Source organism: Littorina saxatilis, linkage group LG7 (assembly GCF_037325665.1).
Source record: "Littorina saxatilis isolate snail1 linkage group LG7, US_GU_Lsax_2.0, whole genome shotgun sequence".
Taxonomy (NCBI): domain Eukaryota; kingdom Metazoa; phylum Mollusca; class Gastropoda; order Littorinimorpha; family Littorinidae; genus Littorina; species Littorina saxatilis.
The window spans coordinates 21,436,522-21,454,431 of NC_090251.1; the positions used below are offsets into that span (position 1 = coordinate 21,436,522).

Consider the following 17,910-nt stretch of genomic DNA (forward strand, 5'->3'; position numbering starts at 1 on the left):
CACATGTAGCCTGTGTGTCTGAAGTAGTGGGTATGTTGCGTAAGGGTGTGCTGATATTGAACTTCAGTTGTGTTTTGTAAATGTCTATGTATCAGTGTCACAAAGATGTGAGTAGCATATCAGTGTATTATGTCTTGCCACACACATGCCAAATTTCCTTGTATTAATGAGGACAATAAAACTTCTTGTATCTTGTATCACTGTGTGTGTGTGTGTGTGTGTGTGTGTGTGTGTGTGTGTGTGTGTGTGTGTGTGTGTGTGTGTGTGTGCGTGTCAGAGGAGAGAGAGCGACTAAGAAAAAGAGAGAGAGAGGGGGGGGGGGAGATTGGCCGCAACAACTTAGCATGCAAATAATATTAAAGGGTATGGGAACGAGTGAATGTAGAAAATATGAGAATGTTTTTGTGTGAAGTGAACAACATGAGCAAGCAGTTCAGTATTTACAAAAGTACAAAAGTGTAAAATGTGATGACAGTTGGCGTATCGAACACATCCGTGAATAAAGTACAACAGCTTTGTCTGTCTGTCTCTTCCCTCCCTCCCTCTTGCTCTTGTGTGTGTGTGTGTGTGTGTGTGCGTGTCAGAGGAGAGAGAGCGACTAAGAAAAAGAGAGAGAGAGGGGGGGGGAGATTGGCCGCAACAACTTAGCATGCAAAAAGAGACTAACAGCGACAGAAAGAACTGACAAGAAGAACGTTCGTTTGCAGTGAGTAGAACGACTGAAGCGAGAAGTGACGAAAGTAAGACGGTCAAAGTGAGTCATTCGCAGCTGAACTCTCGGCGGAGACGGTCGCAAGTGTCGATGCTCTGATTTGCCGTGAGCTGTGTTCAATGACTGCTGTGTTTTGTGGCTAAGCCTTACCTGTGTTATAGGCCTCGTCGCAGGTGTTCGAATTTTGACAAGGGCTTTGGCCTTTGGCCTACCATAGCAGATTTTCTGGACAGGATTTTTCGTTTTCTTTCTTTGATTGTGGACACCTGTGTGGTGCAACCATGGCATCGCAAGTACTGCCCGTTTTTATTAAAAAAAAACAGTGCTATTCCAAATGGTGACAGTGATCGACCTAAATGCATCGATATTTGTGTCGCGGCAGAAAGGGTCTCTGGGCGCGAGACGGTTCTCGGTGCTCAAAACATCAAAGGTCTATGGAGAATCTACCCTGCCTCCACTGAGGCTCGTAACACTCTTTTGGTCAAGGGACTTTCCCTCAGAGGGGTCTCTCTGCAAGTCGCAGGCACTAACCCCTTCATCTTGCGGAACGAAACTGGAGAAGAGAAACCTTCGACGAAAGTCTGGGTGGACGACATTCCTATATATCTGTGGCCGATTCTGAAATCGAAACTGCCCTTATCAGGGTTGGAGTAGAACTCCGATCAGCCATCAAACAAGAAAGGGCCAGAGACGCTGATGGAAAACTAACCCGGTTTCTCACGGGGAGAAGATTTGTATTCATTTCCACACCAAACACCCCACTAGAGAAAACACTCAAAGTCAGTTTCTTCACTGCCAAAGTGTATCACCGCGAACAAAACCAGAAAAAGACCGTGATCTGTTCAAAGTGTCTAGAGACGGGTCACCATGTCTCCACGTGTCAGGGGGACGTGGTATGTAGATCATGCAAAAAACCGGGCCACAAGAGTGGCGACCCATGTTGTGATCTTGACGTCAACTCTGGCTCCGCTTCAGGAGACCAGCAGAAGCCAGAACAGCTGTCCGCGGCTGCGGGTAACAACAGCGAACATAGCAGAAACTCAATGTCTCACACAACTGACCGCGGGCGTCTTGGAAACCGCGCTGGCACCCAGAGCAGAAGTCGCTCCTACACTCCCAAGCGGGACCGTTCTGGTAGTCCGCTAGGAACACCGACGAAGATGGCGAAGATGGCCTCTCACGATGAAGAAGGCCAGGAGAAAGGCTGACCGACCGACTAACTGACCGACTGACCCGACGACGACGGCCCGGCTTTGGCTTACGGACTTACGTACTATGGCTCTGCGATTTCACCAGTTGTTTTTTTAGTATTTACACTATCTCACTCCAGCGATGGCAGATGGTGTCAAAGCGTTCTCCTTAAATGTTAGAGGACTCCGGAATACATCAAAACGCAAAAAGATATTTAGAATGTTAAAGGAAAAGAAATATGACATTGTATGTGTGCAAGAGTCGTACATAATGCCCGAAGATGCAGAACAGTGGAAGAAAGAATGGGGTGGTGAGGTTGTGTACTGTGCTGGTACTCGTCATAGTAGAGGCCAGGTAATACTGGTGAGAAAACACTTTCCCCATGCATGGTCCACAGAAATAATTTCTGATAGAATTCTGATGGTAAAAGTTAACATTGGCACTAAAGAAATGGCTATCTTCAATGTGTACGCCCCGTGTAACTTAGCTGACACTAAACATTTTCTGACTTCTCTTTCAGATACAATTAGTGATTGTGATTGTGATCTTAAAGTAGTCTGCGGTGACTTTAACGCAGTGATGGACAATAAATTAGACATCATCGCAGGCGAAAATCACTCGCCAGCACTCGTTAAACTTTTCAACGACTTTGTTACTGAGTGCGAACTATGTGACGCGTGGCGGGTGCTAAACCCTCTATGCAAGGAATTCTCCTGGTCAAGAATCAGCAACGTCAAATTAACTGCAAGAAGACTCGACTACGTGTTTTTGAACGATGCTGCAATGGACAGTGTGTTGGAAACGGAGATTTACTCTGTTCCCTCCTCTGATCACAGGGGGGTGCTTGTGTCTTTAAAATGTTCCGAAGTGACCAGAGGTCCCGGCTTCTGGAAGTTCAACAACGCCTTGTTAAAGGACAGTGTATTCTAGAAAGAATGAATAACATTATTGACTCTTCCCTTCGCACAGACACACCAGAGAGTGCTGAGAACCGGTGGGAATTACTTAAGTTAGAGATAAGGGACGAAACTATTCAGTACAGCAAAAACCTGGCAGTTTTAAAGAAAAACAAGTATTTGCACTTACAAGATAAACTGGCACAGTGTGAATCATCACTTGCCAAACAACCGCTTGATGAAAATCTGCTTCGTAATCGCGAGGCACTGAAGTTTCAACTAGAAGTCTTTGAGCATGAACGCTTAAAAAGTGCCCAAACGCGATCTAGAGTGAAATGGATTGATGAAGGGGAAAAAAATACAAAGTACTTTTTAAACCTTGAAAAATCTCGAGCCAGTGCAAAATTGTTTCCCAGCATCAAGCTTGATAATGGCGATGTATTAGTCGATCAGTTTGACATACTGCAGGCTCAAAAACACTACTTTGAAAACAAATATGCGTACAGTGACAATAGCATCAACATTGATAACGATACAGATTCTTTTTTGCAAAATTGTGAAACCCCTCGTCTGACAGAGGAGGAGAAGAAAGTTTGTGAAGGTGAAATAAGTGTTGAAGAGGCCTCTAGGGCGCTAAGTAAGTTAAATAACGGCTCATCTCCTGGCACTGACGGTCTTACAACTGAATTTCTGAAATTTTTCTGGGTCAAGTTAAAGGGCCTTGTTGTTCACTCCTATAATGCGTCGTTTCAAAACGGTCACTTGTCGCACTCACAAACGGCGGCTGTGTTAACCCTTATTCATAAAGGGAAAAACCTCCCGAAAGACAAACTCTCTAACTGGAGGCCAATTTCACTGAAAAATGCAGATTACAAAGTGTTAGCAAAATGTTTAGCGAATCGACTATGTACTGTTATAGATAGCGTTGTACACGAGGACCAGTTGGGTTATATAAAAGGTCGGAACGTTAGTACTCATTTAAGAACAATTGATGATGTAATTGAATATTTCAGACTTAAAGAAAAACCTGGTGTACTATTAGCACTCGATTTTCAGGCTGCTTTTGACTCTATTTCCAAAAAATACATGCTTAGTGCCTTTAGAAGGCTAGGCTTCGGTCTAGACTTTGTTCAGTGGGTCCAAGTTCTTTTTGCTAATACAAGAAGTTGTATTGGCTATAACGGGTGGCTTTCCGAAGACTTTGAAGTGAATTCCGGGATTCGTCAGGGGTGTCCTTTCTCACCTCTGGCCTTCGTGATCGGTGTAGAACTTCTAGCGATTCGTTTTAGACAGAGTGTAGAGCTAAAAGGGCTAAACGTAGCAGACAACATATTAAAAGTATTGTTATATGCTGATGACATCACCATGTTTCTAAGAGACGAAGAAGACATTAACTGTGTTTTAGAAATACTGGAGCAATTTACTTTAATATCATGTCTTAAGTTAAACATGCACAAGTCCGAAATGATGTTGATTGGTTCCAAAAGAAATGAAAACATGGATGATTTTGGCTTTAAACGCGCAAACCAGATAAAAAATCTTAGGAGTTTACTTCTCAAACGCTAAAAGCGCATCCGAAATTGAGATGAACTGGCAAGAAAAAATCGCTAAAGTTAAAAGAATAATTCTAAACTGGGAAAAACGAAATCTGGGTATTCTCGGAAAAATCTGCGTAATTAAGAGTTTTTTGTTATCACAGTTTGTGTATGCGTCACAGTCCATCTGCTTGCCAGATAAGGTGCTGAAAGAAATCAACACTCTACTGTATAGGTTTTTGTGGAGGAAACGGGACTGTAATAAGAAAGCATTTGAAAAGGTGAAAAGGGTAGTAGTCAACAGTAACACAGACCAGGGCGGGGTAAATATGATAGATATCAAGGTGATGCAAGACTCATTCCTGTGTCAATGGTTTATTAAACTGTCGAGTAAGGATGTGAATGGCACGTGGACATGGATACCAAGAGGAACATTTCAATCTTTTGGAAGGAACTTAGCTTGTTTTAGTACTACTATAGGAACAAAAAAATTCAAAGGCTTTCATCAGATTAAGTCTGTTTTTTGGCAACGTGTTGCCTCGACATGGCTAGATTATAGTAAAACTCCATGGCATGGATCGTTAAAAATGACGTGTCTTTGGAATAATAGTGGTATAGTCTACCAGAATCAGGTTATTTATTATCAGAAATGGGCTCAGAAAGGGTTTACATATGTGAATGATGTGTTGCACAACAATACTATTATGCTATTTGAAATGGTAAATGAAATTTTAGGGCCCTCGCCAAATCTCTATCTGGAATACTTGGTCGTTAGAGCCGCTGTCTCCAGATACTTGAGAAACAACCCAGAGTTTGTGACATCTGATATTAACGAACAACACTATTTAGCCTTTAACGGTACGAACCATATGACTGCAAACCTGATTAGGCAATTTATTGTAAAGACGAAGTATTCCACTCCCTGTTCTGTTTTATTTTGGAAAAATACATTTAATTTTGACGTCAATGAAACATGCTGGTCTATAGCAAAAAACGCAACAAAGGAATCAAGACTACGAGAATTGCACTGGAAAATTGTTCACAACATCTATCCCACAAACATTCTTCTACAAAAAATGGGACTGTCCGACAGTGAATATTGTCCATACTGCACACACGAAAGAGACTACATCGAACATTTTTTCTATGATTGTAGCAAAGTTAAGCCTTTATGGAAACACGTCGAAAACACAATACTAGATAAAACTGGTGTACGTGTTAAACTTAACGCAAAATCTGTACTACTTGGGGTTGTTTGTGTTGAAAATGCAGGCAACGTGTGTCTAGATATCATTAACCATTTAGTTCTTATTGCTAAAATGTGCATTAGCAAATTTAGATATGGTACTCCCGTAAATTTAACATTCATGTTTGAAAATGAAATGAAACTTCGTGTTTCATAATACCCTTTACACTATGCACTTATTTCATAATTGCAAAATTTGAAAATAAAGGCGTTGTCCACAAAACAACAAAAAAACAAAAAACTCCATTATGACACCGCCACAAACAACACTTAAAGCCATATGTACTCGATGACTATACACGCTAATTGCTTTACCAACAGCTGGAGACATGCTAAATTAAGTTCCCTGCAAGATATTGTGGTCTAGGACCCCTTAAATGTTGAGATATTTGAATTTTTATTTTGATCTAGATCGTCCTATTTATAGATTTGCCAACAGAGGAAACGTTGACGCAAGGGAAATAACTCCGCGTCTTTGTTGACATCCTCACTTTTTCAGAGGCTAGAACAAGCTGTAATGCATGTATATGGTCCGCGCATTGCGACATATCGTCATTATATGGCCTTATGATGCATTTGACATCGATTGTGGGCAAACTACACATCGTAAACACGGGAGCGAGTTAGTAAGCCTTTAAGTCAACCCAAACACAGACATATGTAAGACAATAACCAACATTAAAGATGCAAGATTTTGTCCATTGTAGAAAACCACACACAATTGATAAATTTATAAAACGCCAATGAAGAAGGACGCTCAGCTGTAGAGAGAAAGAAAGAAAGAAGGAAAAAGGAAAAGAGAAAAAAAAAAAAAAAAAAAAAAAAAAAGAGAATGACCCAAACTGTTGACATGTTATATCAGATGTCTGTATCTTTACCTTTGATTTGTTTGTGATCAAATAAAGTTGGTATTATTAAAAAAAAAAAAAAAAAAAAAGACGGTCAAAGTGAGAGGAAGAAAAAAGGATATGAGACAGAGACGGTCACGCGTTGACCATTAATACACACAGACAGCAGCCGACATAAACTAACCGGAAATGAATGACGACAAATACATAGTGCCCGGATGCAACAAGATGGCTCTTAAAATGAAGTGTTTATCGAAGCTGCCATCCAACACAGATCCCGCAAAATCAGAAGCAATTGCTCCGACCCCGTTTGCAACGTGTCTAAACTCTCGCCTGCAAAAATAAATTGGTCAGAGAGGGCAGGTACCTGTTTACCTTTCTCTGATTAAACCCTCTCTGGAGGCGCTAACCTATCGCGCAGGAAGCTTACAGAAAACTTGCTTTCGTTCTAGTCGTGCAGTATCACTACCACTGGCGCTGGAAGCCATTAGAGAATGTTGTGTTTTTATATTTAGTCAAGTCTTGACTAAATATTTTAACATCGAGGGGGAATCGAAACGAGGGTCGTGGTGTATGTGCGTGTGTGCCTGTGTGCCTGTGTGCCTGTGTGTGTGTGTGTGTAGAGCGATTCAGACTAAACTACTGGACCGATCTTTATGAAATTTGACATGAGAGTTCCTGGGTATGAAATCCCCGAACGTTTTTTTAATTTTTTTGATAAATGTCTTTGATGACGTCATATCCGGCTTTTCGTGAAAGTTGAGGCGGCACTGTCACGCCCTCATTTTTCAACCAAATTGGTTGAAATTTTGGTCAAGTAATCTTCGACGAAGTCCGGACTTCGGTATTGCATTTCAGCTTGGTGGCTTAAAAATTAATTAATGACTTTGGTCATTAAAAATCTGAAAATTGTAAAAAAAAATAAAAATTTATAAAACGATCCAAATTTACGTTTATCTTATTCTCCATCATTTGCTGATTCCAAAAACATATAAATATGTTATATTCGGATTAAAAACAATCTCTGAAAATTAAATATATAACAATTATTATCAAAATTAAATTGTCGAAATCAATTTAAAAACACTTTCATCTTATTCCTTGTCGGTTCCTGATTCCAAAAACATATAGATATGATATGTTTGGATTAAAAACACGCTCAGAAAGTTAAAACAAAGAGAGGTACAGAAAAGCGTGCTATCCTTCTTAGCGCAACTACTACCCCGCTCTTCTTGTCAATTTCACTGCCTTTGCCATGAGCGGTGGACTGACGATGCTACGAGTATACGGTCTTGCTGAAAAATGGCAGCTACTTGACTAAATATTGTATTTTCGCCTTACGCGACTTGTTGTGTTTTGTGGGCACTAACTTGAGGAGACGAACGAAACTAAAGAAAAGAAGAAAAGAGCAGGAGAGAAGAAAGAACTGGGTGGGTTTTTTTTTGTGGTTTTTTTGCGTTTGGTTGTGTTGTGTTGCTTTTTGCGTGTGTTAGTTTGTGACTATGATGTTGAAGTTATGCAGTTTCACTACAAGTGGCAGCCGTGAGAACCACAAAATTCATACTCATAGTTATGTTTTCAATCCATTGAGGAGACTAACATTTGAAGTGTAGGGGTGAAGAAACCACTGACTGCTTGTAACAAATTTAGTATTGAACAAGCGTGCAAGCATGCAAGTGACGTGTTCACAATCAGGCCAGCACACGCTCACATGTAAAATTTGCTCATATAGGCTATATTTATATGCACGCATCACGCGGCGTATACACTGGCACCAACGACAACAAACACAAAATCACGCTACTAAACACTAATGTCAGCACAGCTTTGGCGGTCTATGCTTTCTGTGCATTATTTTATCTTACATTTTTCATTTTGACAAAGTTGGACCACAGAAGTCAATTAATTCACGAACATTGAGAACAAAAACATGTAGCGTCCGGCTTAAGCTCATTCTGTTTGCCCGCAGCTTGTTTCAGACATTGGCAAAAGCGGGGTAAACGTGCCAAAACAAATCCAATTTCCTTTTGGTCTTTTGGACTCCACAGCTCAAGCCGATAAAGCAGAAGCGGGTGTGATTTGAGCCCATCCTCAAGTTGCTGGAAGCCATTACCGAGGTGAGAAGACGGGGTTCCTGTTGTCCAGGTATCTACGCACACAGACCAAGTTGTAAACCCCTTCGTGACGTCTTAAAACCAGAATAATGCGAATGTTCGATGTGCCTACGTGTGATCTATTATAATGCCAGGTACAATCATCAATGCTTCCATTGTTCGAAATATTTGAAGAAAAACAGGCTTAACGTCTTGCAGACTTCGCTGACGAATGAGGGCGATTGTTTCAATATTGGATATTTGCCATGATAATTCACACAAAGAGATTTGCTTTAAAAGAAAGAAAGAAAGAAAGAAAGAACAAAGACAGACAGACGGACAGACAGGCAGACAAGACAGAGGTAAACAATCATGACTGTTTCTTGAGTTTTATGCCTTTGCAGGCCGACAGTATGGAAAGCCAGCCTACAAATAAACATAAAGATAAGAATATAGTCCTGAGAGGTTACCCTCATGGACATTCGGGCTGCTTTCTCAATGGGGAATACGGCGCTACCCAAATTGTGTTATCTTTTTCCTGCATGCGTTTTTGTGTGTTTTTAAGCCCTGAGACTGTTGCTGTGAACTTGGGTTCTTTATCGTGCGCATGCGTGCACACGGGGGTGTTCGGACACTGAAGAGAGAAAATAATTGACTCTGGGAAATAAATCCCTCGCCAAACGAGTGGATCGAACTCACGCCGACAGCGACAACTCAGTGGTTTTGAAGTCAGCGCCGCTACCGACTGAGCTATTTGCAAACAAGGAGAAAGAAACAAAGTTCTACAGTGGAGATTTTTCCGATCTCCCAGGTCAACTTATGTGCAGACCTGCTAAGTGACTTAACCCCCTTCGTGTGTACACACAAGCACAAGACCAAGTCAGTGCGCACGGAAAAGATCCTGTAATCCATGTCAGAGTTCGGTGGGTTATAGAAACACGAAAATACCCAGCATGCCTCCCCCGAAATCGGCGTATGCTGCCTGAATGGCGGGGTAAAATTCCACTCGTGCTAAAATCATGAGTGAACGTGGGAGTCTAAGCCCATGAACGAAGAAGAAGAAGAAGAAGAAAGTTCTACAAATAGACATACAGGAAGTAGCACAGAGACAGGGAGGCAAACAGAAAACAAATCAAAGCAAAGCATCCAAAAATAGGAATAAACAACAACAAAATCAAGAATAGGTAATGTAAGCCTATGAAACATTTAATCATTGACAAAACAAAACATTCACCAAAACTTTGGGGTCTTGTTTTTTCATTGAAAGTAACTACCGTGGCACCGGAAGTGCCTGATTTTTACATGCGACGCGTCGTCTCCGCCAGTGACGTTCGTTTCTTTCAGTCTTTCTCTGTGATATATTCCCCCAATAACTTTCCCCTCACGTTATAAGCCACCGTTCCCCTTTCTTCTCAATTTATGACTTACATCTTGTGAAACCTATTACATGTGCAGTCTTGTATCGCAGCATTATCTATGACTCACAGCTCTTTTCATCTTCGGTTTTGTACCCACATACTCTGCAGCACTGATTTATGACTAAATAAATAACTGCATAAATAAACGAAAACTTCCGCCATTTTCTTTTAAAGTTTGTTTTTAATATCTTAGAAATGATATCCCAAGACGTGTTTTTTTTTTTATAAATGTCTTTGATGACGTCATATCCGGCTTTTTGTGAACGTTCAGGCTGCACTGTCACACCCTGATTTTTCGATCAAATTGATTGCACTTTTGGTCATGGGCGCGCTTTCCGGTGAAGCGCTACCTACGCTACTGCGCTATACTGGTCTGTCACTTCAAGGGATCAGCGAGCCGGCCGCGGGTAAGCTATTATGTATCGATTGGACATTGGATTTCCCTTCTTTGACGGTCATGGGACGTCAGAGGCCTCCAAAACTGCATATTTAGGCGTTTCATGTTGACCGAAACTTCAAAGGAACTACTTACTTCATGTTTGGGACACGCAGATTAACCCACAGATCAAAACACACGTCAGCCAAACTGTAAAAATGAAGCGATTTGCAGATCTATCTCGGGAAAAAATTGAAAACCAAAGACGACTTTTAACTCCGACCAAAACGCAAAAAGCAACAGCATCAGCTGCCAAAGTTTTTCGGGATTATCTTGCTGAAAAAGGAAGCCGGTGTAACACGAGAAAATTACTCCCACGAGATTTTTACTCCGGAGTAAAAATTTCGTACGAAAAAGTTACTCCCTTTACGAAAAAAGCACTCCCCTATTTCACGAGAAAATTACTCCCCAAGACAGGTGAGTTCCGAGTAAACATTTCGTACACAAATGTTACTCCCCTGACGAATAAATAACGAATAAATTACTTCACCCAAACACAAGCAATTTAACTTCCCATGCCAGGTGTACGACATTTTTACTCCCTTGTCCCCTGTTAGTCTTGGTGGTGGAAGGGGTGGAAGGAGGGTAGCGCGACATTCGTGTGCGCGAGATCACTTATTGGCATTATCCCTTCGCCCGCATCCCATTTTTGCAAACGAGATTTTTACTGGAAGTAAAAAAAAATGGGGAGTAAAAATTTCGTCGAGGGAGTAATTTTTTCGTGCCTTGGGGAGTTCTTTTCTCGTACAAAAAGTGTACTCGGAGTAAGAATTTCGTACGAAATATTTACTCCGGAGTAAATTTTTCGTGGAGTAAAAATTTCGTGTTACACCGGTCAGTTTTGAACAGTATGAAAAAAAGAAATTGGATGCCGCTCTGTCGTCGTTGTACATTGAAGCGAGAACAAAAACAGGCGAGATATACAAAAAACAAGTCTGGACGCAGTTCGGTACGGCATCAACCGTCACCTGAAAAGTTCCCCACAGAACAAGGACTTCGACATCCTCACAGACCCTTGCTTTGCCTCTTCTAATGAGATGTTCAAAGTCGCCGTGAGGGAGATCAAAGCACAGGGAAAAGCTGCCATCAACCACCCTCCTATGTCCGACCACAGGCGGAAGGTATCGTTCACTGGACCACCACTATCATAGTAAGATATACTGTTCAAAAAAAGAAACGCATAGTTGCTACTTGCCAAATTTGTTTTATTTTTCGAAAAAATTAACAGAAAATCCAATATTTAGATTATTTGTTTGAAATTTGGTATGGACACAGTTGAATGCACACACAGTTCATTTGCATCTTCAAATCAATCAGTCAATCAATACGATTGGGTGCCGAGGCTGTCAAGTCAGTAGGGGGTGTGACTGCCTTGAGCAGCAACAACTGCCCGGCACCTTCTGGGCATGGACTGGATCAGATGCCGGATATCTTGCTGTGGGATGGTGTCCCACTCCTCCTGAAGTGCCTGCAATAGATCGCGGTGATTTGCCGGCGCTTCTTCTCGCCTGCGCACACGTCTGTCCAATTCATCCCAGAGGTGTTCTATCGGGTTCATGTCTGGCGACATGGATGGCCAGGGAAGCACCTGGACATGGTGGTCGGTGAGGAACTGGGTGGTGAGTCGTGCTGTGTGCGGGCGAGCGTTGTCCTGCTGGAATATGGCATCCTGGTCAGCCAGAAGAGGAAGGGCGTGTGGGCGCAGAATTTCCTCCACGTATCGCTGGGCAGTTATGCGCCCTTGGACGTGCACCAGGGTGCTCCTTCCAGCGGTATTGATCGCCCCCCACACCATGACGCCTCCACCACCATGAACGGGTGCCTCATCCACACAGTTGGGCGCGTAACGTTCGTTTACTCTCCGGTAGACCCTCCTCCGACCATCATGTCGCTGGAGCAGGAAGTAGGACTCGTCGCTGAACCACACGTGTCTCCAGTGATTCCGGACGGTCCAGCGAAGGTGCTGGTTGCCCCACTGCACTCGGTTCTGGCGATGGCGGCGGGTGAGGACAGCTCCTCTGTGAGGTCTGCGAGCTCTCAAACCAGCTTCATGCAGGCGGTTCCGCACGGTCTGGTCCGATAATCGGTGTGGCCCGGGGAGAGCCTGGACAGAAGATGAGGCCGACAGGAAACGATTCCGGAGGTGGCGGAGCCGTATGAAGCGGTCGTGAGCAGCAGTTGTCGCCCTTGGTCTTCCCGCTCGTGGCAAGTCAGCAACGGAGCCAGTGGCTTGAAACCTGACCCACAGTCTACTGATGGTGCTCTGGGACACGTGGAAGTGCCTGGCGATTGCACTTTGACTTTGGCCTGCTTGTAAACGACCCAATGCAATTTGGCGGTCTTCTCTGCTCAATCGGGCCATCTTTCGTCGCTGAATTGTCGTCTGATTTCTTTGTGGCGAACAATCCGCTTTTATGGGTTTTGGAAGACATGGTGAGAGCTCAATATTCCCCGAGTTTCACGAGATTACACTGAAGCATGACGAGTGGTCATGCCAAATGAGCAATTTTGACATTGTAGCCACTGATAACGCATGCGTCACGTGCAGAGCTCACTTGTGGCAATGGACGAAAGGTCGACGACCAGATAAACATTTTCTGCAGTTTGGTGGATATCCTTGTAGCCATATAACTAAATTAACCAAATATTACAAGCTATGCGTTTCTTTTTTTGAACAGTATATATCGCGGCCTCGGAGAACAATGACTCTCTCGATTTGTGTAAAATGTCATATTTTGGTCAAAAACGCAAATAACGTATAATGTATCGATTGAACACTGGATTTCCCTTCTTTGAGCCATGTGACGTCAGAGGCCGACAAAACTCCATATTTAGGCGGCCAGCCGAGACTACAAAATATGTATGTGTAGAGCGATAAAGAGAAAAGTATTGGGCCGATCTTCATGAAACCCCCCCCCTAAATATCTTTGATGACGTCATATCCGGCTTTTGTGAAAGTTGAGGCGGCACTGTCACACCCTCATTTTCGATCAAATCGCTTGAAATTTTGGTCAAGCAATCTTCGACGAAGCCCCGACTATGGGACTGGATTTCAGCTTGGAAGCTTGTGTTTAATAACGGAAGAAATGTGTAAAAACATGGTAAAACATGGTATATGGTTCCATTTTGGCGGGAGATGCGAACTTGCTAACCGCAGTTTCCTTGGCTGGCACCATTAAAGGAATGTGCAGTCGTCTGTGGGATGGTTGTGTAATATGTTTTGACTGGGTATATCCTTATCTGCGATTTGTTTTAAATTAGTCGCTTCAATGGTACTTTAAGGCGTTCTGCATCTTTAAATTTACACCCAGAAGATGATATTTTGTGGCTTCCTGACAGTATAACGTAACTTTGTATCTCCTTTACCCCTTTAAAACGTTTACAAATACGTCACAAATGTGTCGGACAGGCGACTATATGTCAGTTTTGTGCATTCCTGCATTTCACTCTTCACACATCGGTGAACAGTTGGCACTGATCAACGTCACAGCCTCTGCTGCTGCCCGAGCTCATGGCCCCATTTACAGGCTAGGCGTCCAATCAAATTCGATTACTGTTAAATCAGTCCTTAACCGCCTCTCCGCCTTTTGTTTTGCAAACGAACTTCTAAAGAATGGCTCCCTTTTCCTAATTCAGTCAATACTGACAAATTTAATTACTTATGCTCCTATCGCTCCGCCTCCCCGCTCCCACCTCTTCTTGCTCGTGCGCAGCACTTGGCCTATAATGTGTTTAACCTCCAAACACCAACTCTCCACCCCTCCCCTACGTTTTACATTCTACTCCCACAGAGAGGTTGAAATTGGATTTATCAGTGTGCAAGTCCGTCCCGGTTCACCTGATCTTGTTCAAACAAAACCACGGCAGCTCCGCTAGTTATGGATGAGCGAGGCTAATTGATCAGCAAGCAATTTCCGCTATCACGTCAGACAAATCAGTCAAATACTCGACTATTGCCCTAGAGGGGGAAAAGCATCAAGTATTGCAAGAAAAGCGTCTTTTTTTGGGTTCACCTCCGAACCTCAACGTGAGGAGGAAGCCAGCAAGTTTGACGGAATGAGCCAGTCATCCAAACCTCAAAGTGAGGAGGAAGCCAGCAAGTTTAAAGGAATGAGCCAGTCATCCAAACCTCAACGTGAGGAGGAAGCCAGCAAGGTTAACGGAATCAGCCAGTCATCAAAACCTCAACGTGAGGAGGAAGCCAGCAAGTTTGACGGAATGAGCAAGTCATCCAACCCTCAAAGTGAGGAGGAAGCCAGCAAGTTTAACGGAATGAGCAAGTCATCCAAACCTTAACGTGTGGAGGAAGCCAGCAAGTTTGACGGAATGAGCCAGTCATCCAAACCTCAACGTGAGGAGGAAGCCAGCAAGGTTAACGGAATCAGCCAGTCATCCAAACCTCAACGTGAGGAGGAAGCCAGCAAGTTTGACGGAATGAGCAAGTCATCCAAACCTCAACGTGAGGAGGAAGCCAGCAAGTTTAACGGAATGAGCCAGTCATCCAAACCTCAACGTGAGGAGGAAGCCAGCAAGTTTGACGGAATGAGCCAGTCATCCATACCTCAACGTGAGGAGGAAGCCAGCAAGTTTGACGGAATGAGCAAGTCATCCAAACCTCAACGTGAGGAGGAAGCCAGCAAGTTTAACGGAATGAGCCAGTCATCCAAACCTCAACGTGAGGAGGAAGCCAGCAAGTTTGACGGAATGAGCCAGTCATCCATACCTCAACGTGAGGAGGAAGCCAGCAAGTTTGACGGAATGAGCAAGTCATCCAAACCTCAACGTGAGGAGGAAGCCAGCAAATTTAACGGAATCAGCCAGTCATCCAAACCTCAACGTGAGGAGGAAGCCAGCCAGTTTGACGGAATGAGCCAGTCATCCAAACCTCAACGTGAGGAGGAAGCCAGCAAGTTTGACGGAATGAGCCAGTCATCCAAACCTCAAATGTAGATTAATGAACGTTTACAACTGTTGAACTTAAGGGAAAAAAACCTTTTACTGCAATGAGTCTTCCGGTATATTCTTTAAATTTCGCACGCCTTCCGGTAAAAAGACGCAATAATCAACACCAAAAGAAAACCAGTACCGAGAGAAAATGAGAAAAGAATAACAGACAAAACAGACAGACAGACATATATATATAGCTTAATATATTTGAAACTATATATATTATAGTTCGTATGATATGTTTTTATGCTCAAGAGCATCAGCTACGCAAAGGAACGGTTGCGGAATACATCCAGCCAAATTACACCCTGAAGAAGATATATTCATTAACTACCATACATTTGTCAACGATCACGAATATTGCAGTTAAGTGTCACATTTCAATAGCAAGAGAAGACTGACAAAGACATCAGAAACTAATGGCAATTTTTTGATAGAATAAATGCTTCTATTTTTCTCGTCTTTCTTTATGCGCATAGTTGATGTTGAAAAGTATGGTGCATCTAAACGCTTATCTTGAAGCGATCGTGAATTGAAGCATTGCGGTAACTGGGCTTAGCATAACAAAAGAGAACACGGCACGTATAGTCGGACAGACAGACCGATACAGAACCAAGACTAATCAAACAAACAAAAACAGAGAGACAGACAGGTACACACACACACACACACACACACACACACACACACACACACACACACACACACACACACACACACACACACACTCGCGCGCGCGCGCATATGATCGTCTGCTTCGTCTTGTCGTCGTCGTCATCATCATCGTTATCATCATCATCAGGAGCAGCAACAGCAGCATCACCACCACCACCACCACCACAACAACAACAGCAACAGCAATAACAACAACAGCACCAACAGCGAGACTTCACCCAACCATCACCTACTCCAGCACGCCACCCACCTTAGCCGCCTGCGACGAGTTGGGGTCCTCCAGCAGGTGCCAGAGTCGTGGCTGCCACCTGGCAAACCCCTGCTTTTCCTCCCTCGCCTCCTCCACGATGCCGAACCTCCTGGCAATCTCCTCCTCCTCTTCCTCGTCATCGCCGCTGTCGTCGCTGTGGTCGCTGTCGAACTCGGCTAGCGTCTCCTGAGCGTCTCGGTGCGCCCTGTAGGTGGGCCAGCAGCACGGCTCGATCTGCTTCTCGTCGATTCCCCAGAAGGCCAGCTCCTCCTCGAACAGAGGGCCGCACACGTCTGTCGGGGCGTGCAGCTTGCCTGGGGTAGCACACAGCCAAACGGGAAAGTGTGTGAGTATTCTTTTTAAAACAGATTTGTTTGTTTGGTGTTCATTTTTTTTATTGTTTTTTTCTTTGTGTGTAAGTGTGGGTGTTGTTATTTTTTTTGCCATCGCATTCTCAGTTAGATTTTTTTCGTTTACATTTCCGTCCACTACAAAGACGTCGACGTACTTTACAATGTTTCGTTCTTTGTATAATTTAACGTTCCGTAAACAAACCTTTCTTGTTGTGATATTTGTTTCCAATGTCACTTTGAAAATTTGTTATGGGGTCATTAAAAGATGATGAGGTGGGTCAAATGTAGGAAGAAGAGAGGAGATTACCTTTATCAATAATTCATTCTGTATCGTTAGCATTCAACATACTCATTTAGTAATAAGGGAGTTTAATTTGTACAATTTCAGCATCACAACAGTTCAGTTTCGAGAATTGTGGTTGTTCTTGAAAAAAATTGAGAGAAAAAATATCGAGTAAAACAAAATATCGTGTAGTACACGATATACCCTCCATATTAAGACCCCGTCCGTTTAAATACCTTGTTACCGAAGATGTTCTTTTCACAAATGTCTAAAATTACCCCTCTTATAAATTTTGCTCCTGCGCCAAACCTAGTTTGCTTCATTCGTTTTCACCTCACAATGATCCTACGGTCAGTCTCACCCGTGCGATAGTAGTTGAGGATCATGTTGAAGACGCCCGGATGTCGGTCAAAGAAGTACTCCCCCGTGGCGGGGTCATAGTCGGGGTTGTGACCTTGGGCCTCGGTCAGCCAGGACAGCCGTGTGTCCGGGATGGAGCGCAGCGTGGACTTGAACGTCTCGTACTTGACGCCGCCCACGTTGACGATGATGCGGTTGGTGGTGGAGCGGCCCGGGGCTAGTGAGAACTTGCCGTGAGCGATGGAGTGGCTGCGAGGGATGCTGCCGTTCTCCATGCTTCAGCGAGGGAATGGACCGGCTCGTCCTGGTCCGTGTGGTCCGCGTGGACCGCCTGTAAGCGGCGGACCTTTTTTCAATGATGAACCGTGGATGGAGTCCGATGGCCTAGACTGATAGCACGACTGGTTCTTGTGGACCGCCCGTCAGCTGCTAAGTCCCAGTGTTGGGTCTTACAAACCAGAATGATTGCACGAATGTTCTGGTGGTCCACTGCCAGCACTGAGGTACTTCTATGTGATGATCTGAGCTAGACAACATTACATCAGGCTCCCAATGATGAAACGAGTGTGGGTATTTGAACAGTGCATGCAGTGAACTAGACTGGTTGCACCCAGGCTCTCGTTGGCCGTCTAAGCATTGAATGGTTCTTAGACAACAGGTCAGTCTA

General features: G+C 43.6%; 1 protein-coding gene across 1 annotated transcript in view; it reads right to left on the bottom strand.

The window, feature by feature from the left end:
* LOC138970150 (voltage-gated potassium channel KCNC1-like) overlaps positions 1 to 17,518 on the bottom strand; it is a 53,787-nt gene extending 36,269 nt beyond the window's left edge. The window contains exons 1-2 of the mRNA XM_070342637.1: positions 17,245 to 17,518; positions 16,248 to 16,561 (exon numbers count right to left, since the gene is read on the bottom strand). Coding sequence (XP_070198738.1) covers positions 16,248 to 16,561; positions 17,245 to 17,518 — 588 coding nt within the window. The remainder of the gene's footprint in view (positions 1 to 16,247; positions 16,562 to 17,244) is intronic.
* Positions 17,519 to 17,910: the final 392 nt, after the last annotated feature.